The 16,452-nt window shown below is 32.6% G+C and overlaps 1 protein-coding gene and 1 long non-coding RNA gene across 2 annotated transcripts in view; both read left to right on the top strand.

Moving 5' to 3' along the window:
• Positions 1-4,974, top strand: part of LOC145322649 (uncharacterized) — a 124,658-nt gene extending 119,684 nt beyond the window's left edge. Inside the window, exons 12-14 of the mRNA XM_080164824.1 lie at positions 3,132-3,220; positions 3,582-4,480; positions 4,632-4,974. Coding sequence (XP_080020950.1) covers positions 3,132-3,220; positions 3,582-3,609 — 117 coding nt within the window. The 3' untranslated portion in view covers positions 3,610-4,480; positions 4,632-4,974. The remainder of the gene's footprint in view (positions 1-3,131; positions 3,221-3,581; positions 4,481-4,631) is intronic.
• A 5,751-nt stretch (positions 4,975-10,725) lies between these two features.
• On the top strand, positions 10,726-14,896 carry LOC145323373 (uncharacterized). Its single transcript, XR_013880937.1, has 6 exons — positions 10,726-10,762; positions 11,271-11,340; positions 12,671-12,736; positions 13,508-13,561; positions 13,950-13,986; positions 14,739-14,896. It is a non-coding gene; the product is annotated as an uncharacterized LOC145323373 (long non-coding RNA).
• The last annotated feature ends 1,556 nt before the right edge of the window (positions 14,897-16,452 follow it).

Below are 16,452 nucleotides of genomic sequence, written 5' to 3'. Positions count from 1 at the left end.
CTTCTGCTGGGTATAATTGTCCTTGTTTAAATTCTATTATGACACTTAACATTGCTGCGCTTCTTATGGGTATAATTATCCTTGTTTAAATTCTATTATGACACTGAACATTGCTGCGCTTCTTATGGGTATAATTATCCTTGTTTAAATTTATTATGACACTGAACATTGCTGCGCTTCTTATGGGTATAATTATCCTTGTTTAAATTCTATTATGACACTGAACATTGCTGCGCTTCTTATGGGTATAATTATCTTTGTTTAAATTCTATTATGACACTGAACATTGCTGCGCTTCTTATGGGTATAATTATCCTTGTTTAAATTCTATTATGACACTGAACATTGCTGCGCTTCTTATGGGTATAATTGTCCTTGTTTAAATTCTATTATGACACTGAACATTGCTGAGCTTCTTATGGGTATAATTATCCTTGTTTAAATTCTATTATGACACTGAACATTGCTGCGCTTCTTATGGGTATAATTATCCTTGTTTAAATTCTATTATGACACTGAACATTGCTGCGCTTCTTATGGGTATATAATTATCCTTGTTTAAATTCTATTATGACACTGAACATTGCTGAGCTTCTTATGGGTATAATTATCCTTGTTTAAATTCTATTGTGACACTGAACGGTGCTAAATTTAAAATGTTTTGCTTTGCATATTAACAAGAACAATTACATTCATAGTTTTGAGTGTTAGGTTAGCATTAGTTTTCATGGTAAACCTATAACTATTAATTCGACATAATCTTTTAAATGACATAAAAGTGATCATAGCTGATATATGATCGACTTTCTTTTATGCAATATGAGTCAATTATAAGTCATTATCCGCCACGACGTAATTCTTTGAATTGAATAATGTTGTCTAATGTTGATTTAACATCAACAGCAACGTTTAACAGTTACCAAAGCTGGATCTTCAAATCTTGTTAGTGGTGAGCCAGATCGGGGTGCGCCGAATTTCAGCAAATCACAGCGCGGCATTTCATAAAATGCTGTGCTCTCATTGGTGGAAAGTTGGCTCACTCCAATCTGGCTCACCACTAAAATGATTTAAAGATCCAGCTCAATTGCAAACAGCCCAAATGTAAGTCTTATAGAAAATCTTCGCTTGTAAATATATGGTTTTACAGTTACTTTACTAGATGAAAAATTATCAATGCAAGCGAATATAATAGCGATAAATGGATAGGTATATGAAACATGAAAAACACTTAATTTTTGTTTAACCTATTGAAATATATACTATATACAAATAAACTTCCAAGGGTGGGGGTAAATTAGTGTTTTTCGCCCTCAAATGTTGAAACCCCTGATTTTACCCCCCTCAAACTTTTAAACTTTATGTTGACATAAAATTACCGTAATTTATGGCCATGAAAAGAAGTTATAGAAGAAAATTTCTCGTATTCATTCGAATCCGGTGGATAGGAACCGGTTCTTATCCATACGCAAAAACTATCTAGCATCGAATTATATCCAGCTTTTTACGAGTATAAAAATGTACAATCACAAGATTAAAACCAGTTCTTTTAGCCGGTGCCTTTGGCACCTCGGGGCTAAAAAAACTGGTTTTAATCTCATAATTGTACATTCTATATTCGCGGAAAGCCGTTTATAATACGATGCGAGAAATAACTATTCTTGCATAGTTATGATATTACCGCAGGTGTTTAGGTTATAATGTCATTAGAATATCTTATATTGATTAGACTACTTTTGGCTAATTCCATATAGTGGACATAAATATTGTTAATAATGTAGTTTGAACAATGCAATGTCGATAATATGTCAACCATGGCCACTTTTACTTTTAGTCGTTATAAATAATGAAAATTTTATATCAGATCTGACAGGGCAGTGATGAGTTCTAACTCAAAGATGCTACATCCTATCCCTACGGGACACTAACCCTGTTTATCTTATTTAACACTTACTTAACCTAACCTAAAATAAGACATATGACAATTTTAAGCAAAATTATGTATGCTTTATGGCTGAGATTTAAAAGTAAGGCGCACCTATGATGTAAATATCCTTTAATATCCACATAATACTGCCATTTCAATCAGGGTCGAAGGGGACATTGGACTGAAAATTGTACTGGTACCCAAAGTATTACAGCTGTGATATCTCATTCTTTGTCTCTAAAACTTTGGGTACTTTTTGATTAGTTGGTTCCAAACTAGTATTGGTCAATAATTTTATACAGATGAGGTGATTTTGTTAAGCACATTTGGGATGCACATCAATTCATTGGCCATTGTCTTATCCCTTAAGATCCCTGCATATGAATGCTCTTAAGCCTGTAATAAATCATACCAACTCAGTGTTAAGATCAGGGATCTTAGGGGATAAGACATGGACAATAGTAAATCTCCAATGATGATAAACATTTTTATCCCTTCTGTAGAATAAAGATGTTTGTTGAAAAGTTTGGACATTGCTAGTTGAAACCAATCAATCAAGATTCAATAAAGAATGTATTAAAGAACTTGTTTATAAAACTTTGGGTACTAGTATTATGTTTGACTGTAGTGCCAATATTGCCATATCCCTGTTATTCCTGACAACAATTGGTTTTTAATGACATAAAGAATACAATAACAATGCACCATAATCCGCGTGCAAAATTTACACCCATACAAAAATAATAAATATTCCACTTTAAAAGACATATTTTCCCTTTTTTACGGTTTCAACAACTTTTGTGTTGAAACAAGGACGATTTTGTCCATTAGTAGCTGAGCTGGTGCATTGCTGTGAAGGGTTTTGTGAATGGAAAGGGAACAATTGGAAGGGGAATATAAGACCTTAAACAGCAATCTTTTGTGTGTAAAAGGATTAAGATTTTTTCTCGTATTCATTCGAATCCGGTGGATAGGAACCGGTTCTCATCCATACGAAAAAACTAAGTCTAGCATCGTATTATATCTAGCTTTCTACGAATATAAAAATGTACAATCATAAGATTAAAACCAGTTTTTTTAGCCCGTGCCTTCGGCACCTTGGGGCTAAAAAACTGGTTTAAATCTTATAATTGTACATTCTATATCCGCGGAAAGCCGTTTATAATACGATGAAAGAAATAACTAATCTTGTTCTATTTTGTTTCAGAACCTGTCTGTAGAGATTCAGACTGAGAACAACGGAGAGTTGAGTTTTGAACATTTAAAAACTGAGGTGGACAAGGCTGGAGGCGCCAGGTACAATTTTTATCAATTTTATAGTACAAACAACCAACCCTTTGATTGCACGACCTTTGTCCAAAAGTTTTAACTTTTGCTTGGATATACATTGCGCCTGTTTATACACAGATTTAGATTTATAAAATAATAAACTAGAGATAATAGGATAAGACAATAGATGATAAATTAAACTTACAATACCCTCTGGGCGTTAAAATTGAAATTGTGGATGCCTTTTTACCCCCTCAAGGTTGATACCTGTCTGGCAAAAGCCTTTGCTCGCTAATATGTGAAAGTATTGAGTTTTTACAAAAACAGTTTTAGATGTATAAAAGCACTCTTTGCCATTAAAAAGGTTACAAAATAGTTTTTTTTTCAGATACGGTACCGGAGTTAGGGACAAGTAAATATTGAAACCATGCCAACACAAAATTAAAACCTTCATTAACCATCCCTTCATCAATGAGAACAACAAGAACAACAACGAATATTGACAGGAATCACGTGAAAATATGTAGCTATACCTATCTCTAAAATAGGTCTACCTAACATTTTTATGATTCCTATAATTATAATCATAACAATTTACATCAGATCATAGTATTTTCAATGAAAAAAAACATCTTTTGTAATTGTAATAACTTACGTGTACTTAAAAAGTTGATATGAAATTATTGCATAAAAAAACTACTAAAATCTTTCTGAATGCTTCGCCTGCTATAAAAAAGTCCTCTTTTATAGTCAACCAGTTTTCCAATTTTATACCTTATTATTATATTTATTAATTAATTATCTATCTATACATACTGTTTGTATCCTAGTAGTAAATATAAAAAAAAGAAAGCTTACAATTTTTATCCAATGTACTGTCCTTTTAAGGTGTAAAAACTTGTATAAATTTTTTGTACAATTTTCTATGCCAAAATGCCATCTGTTTATGTACTTATACAGAGTGAATCCTATAAATTGTGCAAATTTTAATACAAGAATAGTTGTTTATTGCATCGTATTATAGACAGCTTTCCGAGGATAATAAAACGATAAATAATAAGATTAATTCCGAGTTTTTTAGCCCACAGGGTCCGAAAGCCCGGCAAAGAAAACTGATATTAATATTATGACTTTTTTTATTTTACTATTCGTAGAAAATTGTCTGTAGTACGATGCTATACATGATTTTTCAGTATGACTGAGAACAGGCTCTAATCCAGCGGATATAAATCGGTTTCAAAGCCATATAGGAAAATATTTTACATGTAAACCACTAGTCAATATTAGGCTCTACTAGGAGCTCTCATGAGACAGCGTGTTAAGTCATACTTGAACGTGGAGCTTAAGCTGGCCCTGGTGGCTATACAAAAGTGTCTCAACATACTCCAGGAGTCTTAGGTCCAAACCCTAAGAAACTATGGCTAATCAAACAAATTAGGCTCTACTGAAGTTACAGCTACGGCCTCTAGGTGCTTCCTCAACTTTTAATAGCGGCCTTTTCAAGTTAAGGACAATTTAAATGGACACCCTGTATATGTATAAATCAGTTAAAAAATATCCTAATATATGAAACAAGTAAAATTTGTTTCTTTGAATAAGATATTTTAAAACTCTATTGAGAGAAAAAAAGACCAAGATGTTTTTATAAATAATTTGCCAATATGAAAGATTTTCTACTTTGCATTTTTTGTAGTTACTGACTTATTAGTATTATAATATTTATATTCTAATGTATTATTATTATTATTATGTAATGTAATTAAATAAACGTATTACAATTATTATAATATTATAAACTTTTTAATAGTACCGAAGCAACTCTATAATTCACCTTTTCTATCCGTCAGTCAGTTCGTACCGCTATGGGGGAATTCTTGGTTGTTATTCGAGATAGATGGCTGTTTCAAAAAAAAGATTCTTTGTACAAGCACCCAGTATATGATTTACTACTGTCGGTATGACGGCCATTCTACCAAGAAATTTTAAAAGGCTTATAAAAACTAAACATCTTTTAAGTGTTGCTAATTTGTTTGTGCTTCGCTTCGATTACACTAAAGCCTTGATAAAAATTATTAAAGTACTTACCCTATTTGGTCTGTAAGTCTGTAATACTCGGGAAAAAAAGCTAATGCTAAGATAAAGGTAATCAGTGCTTGTCTTACAGCGTAAGTATGAACCTAAAAAATCTCCCCTTCTTTCGCTTAAGTACCCTAGAATAAATATGATAGCAATGTAAATATTAGATTTAAATTCATAATTTAGATTTACAATAATTTTTCAGTATTTTTAAAAGCAAAGCTTTTCTATAATTAGGGTCGGTCCGTCCGTCCGTTATGGATAGCTTTTTTCGTTAATGTAGGCATGTTAGAATTGTCGACTTTGCATGGTGATTTATGTAGTAGTTAAGTACAATTTAGAAAGTGTAGCAACTTTATAATCACTACCAGAATTTTAAACATGTTGATTTTTTTACTTTTTTAACAACAAATTTGTATGTGATCTAAGTATCCAATTGATCTGATTTTTGGAATACTGATTCCTAGGAAAACAATGTACAATATTACAAGCGAAGCATCTCTATAATCAAGTCCTAAAAATGCAAGTATGTCCATAAACATTATCCTGTATCAAGCAGTTTTTCAACAAATTTACTTACAATTTTGCTTCGACTCTTATATTTGTATATTCTGATTATTCAGTTCTGACACTATACAAGAGTTAATGTCCGTTTGTCCTACATTTTCAGAGATTCGCTTTTATGGATGTTGTCATCCTTGTTGTGGCTATAGCTATTTAAAGAACAGAGTGTGCCCTGTTCATGGATGTTAGAAAAACACAATGAACGATAATTTAATGTGTAGGACAACTCTTATGTTGAAAAACAAAAAATTACCCTCCTTTTATTTAAATTCATTGTTAAAATGTTTTACAAACAAATGAAGATCTAATAAAAGTACCCAAAATTTGAAATCCAACCGTTTAGGAAACGTGTTTATTAAGATATATAAGTTGGAAAATTTTAATGTTAAGAGGGAGATTTGAAATCTGCATCAAATGTTATGGATTTTTATAAAATTCGATTTTTGTATAATTCTTTATCTAAAAGCGGAAATACAATTCAAGTTAAATAATTTCGACATCTGTTATTGATGGATTGAAAACTATCTGCGCTCTGATTGGAGAAGATTAAATGTCGCACATCATTCAACCAATAAGAGTGCAGGTAGTTTCCAATCCCACTATCCTATTGGTCAAAATTTATGAAATTAAATTGTATTTCCGCTTTAAGATAAAGAATTATACAAAAACGAATTTTTATAAAAAATCGTTAAAATTTTGATGCAGATTTCAAATCTCTCTCTAATGTCTAACATTAAAATTCCTTCCAACTTATATATCCTAGTGTTTATAGAACTTTGGGAACCAATGTCCAGTATAATTTACATGTTACATAACTGTCCATTATCCCTAGTCCATGTATGTTAATCCAATTAATCCAAAAACAACGGGCGCGCGGGGGGTATAAAATGTGCCCGCCCCCTATAAAACCAAAAATTGAAATTCCTTCAAACACAGGCATGTTGCATATCAAAATGACCGCATTGAAATGCTGATTACAGATCTGAAAACCGTTTTGAAAAATATTGATTTAGTCAGAAATGATTTTCAAATAACCTACCAAAATGAACAATTTTGACCAAATCAGCTGTTTTTAGGTACTTAATGAGATCTTATTCGAACTAGGAGCAATATTTTTCAAAACGATTTTCAGATTCGTAATCAGCATTTCAATGCGGTTATTTTGATATGCAACATGCCTGTATTTGAAGGAATTTAAATTTTTGGTTTTATAAGGGGGTGGGCACTTTTTATACCCCCCGGGCGCCGGCAGCCATTAGAGCAAAGTAACTTTTGAAACTTGAATAGGGCTTATTTACTAAGTATATTTGCGATTACTTTTATTTAATAGATTTTTCCAATTTTTAACATTTACAAAAGGGCCTGCTTTATTGCTTCAAGATCCATGTCAGATCTATATAGGAAATAAATGTCTATAAACGAGCTCAAGTTTTCCAAGGAATAAATGTATAAAACTCATAGTGCTCCAATAATCCATAATAAACTCTCATTGCCCAGAACATTTAAACCCAATATTTTACTTTATTAAGAATAAATTAATTTTTTTTAATTTCATCTTGCTATTTACATAATATTGAAGTATTTTATTACTATTCTTAAAAAAGAAAATTTAAATTCATAATGTAGTAAATTTAAGAAAACTTAGTTTTAAAATGAGTTGATTCTAGCGCCCCTCCCTAATGTGTCCAAATATTGAAACAAAAATTAAAAACATTTTAACCCTTTCCTGACGGTTATAAAAAATATATATTGGAAAATAAATTCCGTAATTTAAATTGCATTTTTGAAAGAATGAAAATGGCTTTATTAATAACACGTATTTGAAGATTAAATTAAGAAATCAAAAGAAAATGGAAGAAAAAGCAAGTTAGAGAGAGGTTTTTTTTTAAAACAAGAAAACGTCAAGGCAGAATGTTAATACGTTCATAGTATCAAAGGCTTTTATTATAAAATAAATAACTAAAATCAGCCGGACAGAAATTCTAACGTAAGTAGTTGAACTTGAAGTAATCTTTATGTGTAAGTTAATATATTTATCTCTTTCTATTCTAAATGCATAAGAATATTTTAAACTAGCGGATGTGTACCTAGCATCCAGGGGCTCTCAATTAAAAGGGGCAGAAACAGGCTAGAAAAAATAGCTCAAAACCATCTGAAAATAAAATAGCCTAATAACATCATGGGACCTATTTAAAGCTTACCTAAAATAGAGAACCCAATTGCTTCAGTAGTTATTGAGATCTTAACCTTCATAAAAAAAGTGGAAAAACATATTTTTGCAGACAGACTGACGGGCCAATTGAGATGCAGAGTAGATGCTCATCACCCTGTAAAATTTTACCAGGGAAAAATTCATCTTTCTATCAATCAAATGACAATCAGAGCATTACCGATAGACTGACAGACCAGGTAAATTATATAATGGATGCTTTTTTGTAAACGAGAACCATATCGATTCTGCGTTTATAGAGATCTTTTAGTACAGACAGACACACACACACACCGAGATCCTTTTACTTTATTTTAAGGACTATAGGCTAGACTTCTATTTTCAATAGAAGAAAAGGCACATTTCTCTACAGAAATTGATGTCATCTGGAGGGTTACAGACAGACTAACCGACTAAATAAGGTAGAGAGTAGATATTCATTTATCAGGAAAATCTTCTCTAGAAAAATCAGAAGTGATCGTCTATCTAATTTAGAATTTGATAAATAAAATTTTTACATTTTAAATTAAATGCCTTGCAGGGTATTTCCGACAGGCTGATGGAATAAGTAAATCACATATTGGATGCTTAAAGGTATAGGGTATATTCTCAAAAATTAAAACCGTCTATCTTTAATAGCAGATGGTGAATTATGTTTTACCCTCAGACGGACATTTCTAATTAAAGAGGGACTTTGCGTAAAAAATATTATATTTAATAAAAAAGCAAGGTCAGCCAAAGTGAGGATTAGGGTGCTTTCCCATATCGAGTGCATATCGAGCATTGAAAATACACTTCCATATTTTATAAATAAATTGTAAATTAGAAGGGATAGTTTTTTTTGCATAAGCCTAACTCCTGCAGGGGGCCCTAACCCACCAAGGTTTACCCTTGATGTGCCCTTACTCTTGATAAGATATTAATTATAGAACATATAGAATTTCTTAGAAATTTTAAAGCTAAACAAGGATGACATCATTTATAAGTCCTTAGTAAAGCTAATAAACATGGAAATCTTTACAATAGAATTTATATAATATCTATGATAGTAGATGCATATCAAACATTCCAACAGACGGACGGACAAAGTAAGTTCATCAGTATGGGGATGTTTTTAATTCCAGCCATTGATCTTTTATAACTGAAGAGAAATTCACGTTTACTTCTTTACGGTTTCTTTCAGACAGACAGACAGACATTTCAATTAGAGTACCAAGAAACATATGATAATATCCATAAACTTTGTGAAGTTCATAAAAAGCTAATAAAATAGACGGACAATGTGGTTAAAACATTAGATGTCAATAGAAATATATACAGTAAACTTAAAACATAAAATACCATAAAATCTAATTACTAAAACTTTAGCATAATGAACGGACTGACTGACAAAGTTAATTAAATATATATGATGCTTTTTAGTCAGCGAAATCCTCACAGACAAATTTGCTTTTCATTTTTAATTTTAAGTAAATCATAATTCTGATTTTGTACCAGACAGACATACAAAGTTCAAGTAAGATTTTCTGCTAAAATATTTTTTAGTAGGAAGCTACTCTATAATTCATAATATAATAATTTTTCCTAATAACTCGGACCCTAAGGCGGCCTGAGGCCACTTCGTCATATCTTAATAATTGCATTAGCCTTCTACCTTTCCAGTACGGATATTTAATATTCTCAAGAGCATTACAGACCAGCGAACAACGTGAGCTGTAGGCTAGTCATACATATATATGACTTCCACAACTTATGATAACAGTTAAATCTCAAAAAAGGGTGAAATGGGCCCACCCTAGTATGCATTATTATTCAGGGTGGGAGGTGACATTGAGTTGTTCATGACACTAGTCCCCAAAGTTTTATAATAACGTTTTCTAATTCGTTGGCTCAACAACTATGGGGTCTTTTATTGGATTTTGATTGGTTGATTTATTAAGTTGAATGTTCAAACGTTTTAACCACAAATTGTAATCTACAGAAGATGTAATTTTGTGTATCATCATTAGGGATGTACATCAATTTATCGTCAATTTTCTCTGTAGATCCGTGATTATTATTGCCATTATGATTACAATTATATTTTATTTATGAAATGCAAACTCAAAAACTAAACCAATAGAAAGTCATTTGATTCAATTAATAATTAAAATCAATTAATATTATGTATAGTTACATATTATAAAAGTTGCTTCGCCCCTAGCCTCTAGTCTATCGCCGCAAATAGGGGATAGAGATAGCCCCTCATATTTTATGGTTGTAATTAAAACATAATTTATTATTTCGGGGGAAGGAGAATTTTTGTGGGAATTAGTTTAAAACCATGATATGTCCATAGGAGAAGTTTCCTGAAAAGCAGAGCCGGAGTGATCATCGTTCCTACGGTTAGCGAGATCTTAACCTTCAGACGGACAGACAGACATCGTTCTACTTTGCATAACCTTTATAAGCAAAGATGAAACATAGAGAATCCTAGTAAAAAAAGTTTTCAGTATCTTTGTTTACCAAAATTCTTTTCTGACTTATAAATTAATATTTTTTTCTTCAGTTATTTTGATTGTCTATTCTATAATGAGCTATGCTCTCATGAATGTTGTCATCATTGTTTTATATTTATTATTTATGTATTATATGAATTTGAACTAATTAATATTCAAACTATATAACATTTTAGTTTTAACAAGAGTTTGGTACAAAATGGTTCGTACTATGGTGTTGATGTAAGTTTTGCTTTTCCTACAGTATCTCAAAAAACAGATTTTCTCATTGTTTTATGGAATATTTTTGCACTGAAATTACAACATCCAAATAGTTAAGTTGTTAAGATAAACTTCTAGTTGATTTAGCAAATTACTATTGTTCTTACAATTTTGTTTAGACTTACAAATAAATGTTCGTATGCGTTACTGTTTGAGAGCTTGGCTTTTATAAATATTGCATCCTTATGTAGATAAAACTTTTAAAAGTTTCATTTAAGTGCTGCTTTTTCCAGGGTTCGGAAGCCGCGCCTCAGCCGCGCATAAGCCTCAGTTTTAAACCTGCTTGTGAGCAGAAAAATAAATTACAGAAAGAAGGATTGTCTGCTAAAGAGACAGTTTTATACATCTAGCTAAATTTTATAGTGATAAAATGACGATTTCACTGAGGCTTACACGCGGCTCACGCGCGGCTTCCGATCCCTGGCTTTTTCTTCTTTGTATTCACTAATAAAATCTTTTTTTATTTTAGTATTATGTTAACCATTGGAATGGTAACTTGTCAATCTAATGATCAGCCTAAATCTCAGCCATTAATAAGGGTAATTATAAAACCTATTTTAACAAGTATACAACACCCATAAGTAGGAAAGCACAAATCCGTATACTAAAGTAACAGGATGTTTCAGGATGATTAAAAAAAATTTTTTTTGAATTTTTTTTAACTAAAATTAAAAATGAGGGGAAGCAACCCCCCCCCCAAAAAAAAAAAAAATTCGCCCCTCCAAAATTTTTTTTACTTTTTCTTTTAAAATCTAAAATAAGAAATTGGGTTATTAAATTCGACTCTCTCCTCCTCAAGTGCCTCTAGAGGCCTCTAGGGGCGTAGCCGCTAGTATATAATAAAATATCAAGCAAACAAAGCAGAAAAAAGAATGGGAACGTTGACAAGAAATTTTAGCGGTTTATTTTCAACATCAAAGAAAATCACGTTTTCCCGACATATTTCAGATGACAGAGTAGCTTACGCCCCTAGAGGCCTCTAGTGGCACTTTAAATGTTTTTGTTTGTTAAAGTCTCTACGATAATTCTTTATTTTACGGATACCTCTTTATGTTACGTTGAAGTCTTCCAGATATTAATTTTTTTTCAATTTTTTTGTCATTTCCTTTGGGAGGGTGGTGGTACCCTCCCGCAAAATAGTTAAAAAACCTTCCCGGGACATGTGAGAATCTACCCTGTTAAACAGAACCTGATCGGTTCAGCGGTTAGCGAGATCCTTCGGTACAGACACACAGACAAACAAACAGACAAACATCCTGTTACTTTAGTATACGGATTAAATACAAAAGTTAGTAATTTAACATTTATTTGAGAGTTCTAAAAACATTAATCATGGAATATTTTTTCTCGTATTTTTTCGAAACCGATTAAAATCCGGTGGATTAGAACCGGTTCTCATCCATACGAAAAAAAAACTATGTTCAGCATCGTTTTATATCCAGTTTTCTACGAATATAAAAATATACAATCCTAAGATTAAAACCAGTTTTATGAACCCCGTGCCTTCGGCACCTCAGGGCTAAATACGGTTCTCAGCCATACTGAAAAATCATGTATAGCATATTAATATCATATCCAGTTTTCTACTAATAAAAATTTTGATACGAGAAATAACTATTCCAGTATGGCTTCGAAACCAATTAATATCTGCTCGATTAGAATCGTTTCTCAGCCATGCTGAAAAATCAAATATAGCATCGTATTACAGACAATTTCCCACGAATATTAAAAAGAAAAATCACAATATTAATACCAATTTCGGCCACTTGGTGCTAACAAAACTGGGTTTAATCTTATAATTCTTCATTTCAATATCCGCGGAAAGCTGTTTATAGTACGATCCGATAAATAACTAATCACTGATTTTAGAAGGTATTAACAACGGGAATAGACATGGGTTACAAAATGTTTGATGCAGATTTGGTTACTTGTGAGGTAAAATTTATCTATTCTATTTGAGGAGGGAAATGGCAATACACGATAAATCATTCATTGTCCCAAATATCGTGAATCTTTTGTAGCTTATAAATGATGCAGAGAAAGAACAAGAAAATTTTAAATTCTCTCCAAGATCAGAATTTTGTTAATTTTAAATGGGGGGGGGGGGGGGAGGGGGAGTGTGAAAAATTAATTGTTTTTGTTTTTTCATTTGTTTCTTGTCATCCAAAATTTTATCTTATAATAATGTTCGATCCTAAAATTTTTTGCTGATGCCACAAGCACATACACTAGTATTAATAAAACTGATAGTTCTAAGGCAGATTTTTAGCTGTGGAGAAATAACCATACACAATTATCGTACACACAAATTATTTAAAAATGCGAAGCTGTTCTATAGTTAGGTCGGTCCGTCCGTAACGGTTAGCTCTTTTCGTTAATTCAAACATGCAAGAGTTGTCCTATCAATTTCAAGATTTAAATGATGATTTCTATGACAGTTAGGTACCCTTTAGAAATTTATCCTATTTATCTGCATAAAATATTAGGAAATGATTCATATGACAACAAGGTTCAATACTGTATAAGAAAAAAGTATGTTTCACGTATTTACGCGATTTTGTAAAATTTATGTATATTTTGTTAAAATTTACAAATTAATGTTTTGCTTATTAAGTTCTCACACTCTACAAGAGTTATTGTTCGTTTGTCCTTCCTTCGTTTATCGATGTTATATGGATGTTGTCATCCTTGTTCTTGTATATTTAGATGTTTTGCAACATAGATCCAAGATGCAACTCTTTCAATTTTGACAAGACAGGGGTAAGATAATCTTTATTTATAGGATAATTGGTTTCCTATATTAAAAAGATAAGGAGGGGGGGGGTGTGTATTTTAAAGATAATCAAATACTATATACGATACTAGCGGCTACGCCCCTAGAGGCATCTAGAGACACTTGAGGAGGGGGGAATTTAATAAGATAACCTAATTCTTTTTTTGACGGGGGTTGAATTTTTTCTAGGGGCGGTTTCTCTTTGGAGGGTAGTGGTAGCCTTCCTAAAAATAATCATAAACCTTCCCAGGGCCTATGGGAGCTATCCTGTAAAGGAAAACCATATCGGTTATACTAGATAATCAAAAACTATTTAACATTTTGTTCAAGTCTAGAGTGTATAAATCTAACATAAAATATTGAATATTTGTTTAGCAAAAGTGTCAGTTTTTTCCTGGTAAACTATCTTATGGTAAGTCCCATTAAAACAAGGATCACAACATCCATAAAAGCAAAGCTCTGAAAAGGTAAGAAAGACGAACATTGACACTTGTAGAGTGTCAGAACTGAATAGCCAAATATTTGAAACAAAATTGTAAGTAAGTTTGTTGAAAAACTACTTAAATAAAGATACTTTTAACAAGGATGACAACATACTTAAGTAGCGAAGCACAAAAACAGACAGTGAGTCATAGTGCAGATGTTCAGTTCCAATAACAATGAATAAAAAGAGAGAATATGCAAGAAAAACCGCCAGACAAAACAATGTATAGATAAGATGGATTATGCAGTAGGTATCTTTACAGAAAATAGCAGCTGTCTATCTTCAATTTCAAGCCGAGAAAATTTATTTTCCCCATAGCGTGAATTATACTACTATAAAATTATTTAACAAGAATGAGAAGTTATATTTGTAGCGAAAACTTGGCACTTAGAAATTTGTTGATTAAACAAATATTACTTCAAAAAGATCCATCTCTCTCTTTGAGACTCATGTAAAAAGCAATAACTACAAAAAGGTTTTTAATAGTTGGAATATGATGGCTAATTATTGGCATTCCACATACAGTTGCTGTCGGCCGCAAGTCAAGCTAATTTGCTGCAAAAAAAAATCCGCGACACCAGGGCAAAATCCGAAACATTTTTGAACAACAAGCTGCATACATTTTTGTTAATAATACTGAGATTTAAAAATTTGATTTGTCTACTTTTTTTTCAATTTAGATTACAATAGAACCAACTACGGACAAACGTTTCGCCAGTGGTAAGTTATTTTTACTGGACTGGCGGCTACACCTTTAGAGGCCTCTAGGGGCACCTTTTTTTCTTACTCAATGTTAAGATCAGCTGTTTACCAAATAAATATTTTTTCGGCCGCTAGATAGAGTTATATTTTTTTGCGATTTCACTTGGGAGGTATCCTCCCTCAAAATTGCTATATATCTTCCCGGGGACCTATGAGAAGCTACATTGTAAAAAGAGAATCATATGGGTTCAGCGGTAAGCGAGATCTTCGGTAAAGACAGAAGACAGACAGAGATCTTTTTACTTTAATTTAAAGATTGTGGACTATATAGCTTAGCTTCTCTCACATTACGTTACGTTGGTATTATCTACAAATTAGATAGTAATGGTATCAAAGTTTTATAATTACGTTGGCTTAAATTATTTTTGAGACTTTTCTGAATTTTGATTTGGTTGTACAATTACAAGAACCTAATAATAGTGTCTAACTTTTTATCTTTGTGACGTAACAAAAATCCATCTCTTTTTAGGGGTTTCCTTTCCCACCTCCCCTCTCATACTTCGACTTTTGTTACGTCACAAAGATAAAAAGTTAGACACTATTACTAGGTTCCAATTACAAACCTAACCAGCAGTGTCAACCAGCTTCAAGCAGTGCATGGCAGTGGTGAAGCATAGGTTCATCTTTCAACATTTCCACCAGTCAAAATAATCCTAATTTAACATCTATTATAAACACTGCTACTGAACAATAAATTTTCCGATAATACAAAATAGAACGATGTCTAGGCGTCCATCTGTCTGAAGCTTAAGATCTCGAAAATTACTGAACTTATTGTGGTATTTAGTTACTGGATCTTCGGTGGGTTTAGCTATTTTGTTGGAGAGTTGGGACAACCCCAGTCCTTGAAAAATCCCATAACATGTGGTGAAATTCTCATGGGAAAAAAAAAATCGATTTATTGTGATTTCTCTTGGGAGGTTGGTGGTACCCTCCGCCAAAATAGTTATAAACCTTCCCGGGACCTATGAGAAGCTACCCTGTTAAGGAGAACCCGATCGGTTCAGCGGTTAGCTAGATTCTTCGGTACAAACACACAAACACACAGGCACACAGACAAACATCTTGTTACTTTTGTATAAGGATTAAACCATACATAGCTATATGATTTACCAATTTTTTTTGCGCCACCAGATGATGCTGGTCATGTTATAGCTAATTGCCAAAAATATCCGCAGGGCGGCGTTTTTCTTTTTAGCGATTTCCCAGGAGAGGGTGGTGGTACCCTCCCCCCAAAATAGCTATAAACCTTCCCAGGACCTATGAGAAGGTACCCTGTGAAGGAGGTCCACATCGGTTCAGCAGCTAGCGAGATCCTTCGGTACAGACAAACTAACATCCTTTTACTTTATCATAAGGATAAATAAACAAAACGTGGTACTTGCTTACATGTGGTAGACTGGAGCACCGAAACCCCCCCCCCCCCCCGCTTAGTTTTGACAAAAATCAAAAATAAGGGGGGGGGGGGTAGTTTTTTAATGTCTGGAAAACGGCAAGGAGGAAAAAAGCTCAGCAAGGCAAAGACTTAACCCCCCCCCTTAATTTTGAAGAAAATCAAAAATAAGGGGGGGGTAGTTTTTTCACTGTACACACGCCAGAAAGTTGAGTGAGGTAAATCAAGTAAATCCAGTA

Source organism: Acartia tonsa, chromosome 6, assembly GCF_053477335.1.
Source record: "Acartia tonsa isolate MP-2025a chromosome 6, ASM5347733v1, whole genome shotgun sequence".
In the NCBI taxonomy this organism is placed as follows: Eukaryota; Metazoa; Arthropoda; class Copepoda; order Calanoida; family Acartiidae; genus Acartia; species Acartia tonsa.
Note: the sequence above shows the minus strand (reverse complement) of the source record. Positions and strands in the feature narration are given on the sequence as shown.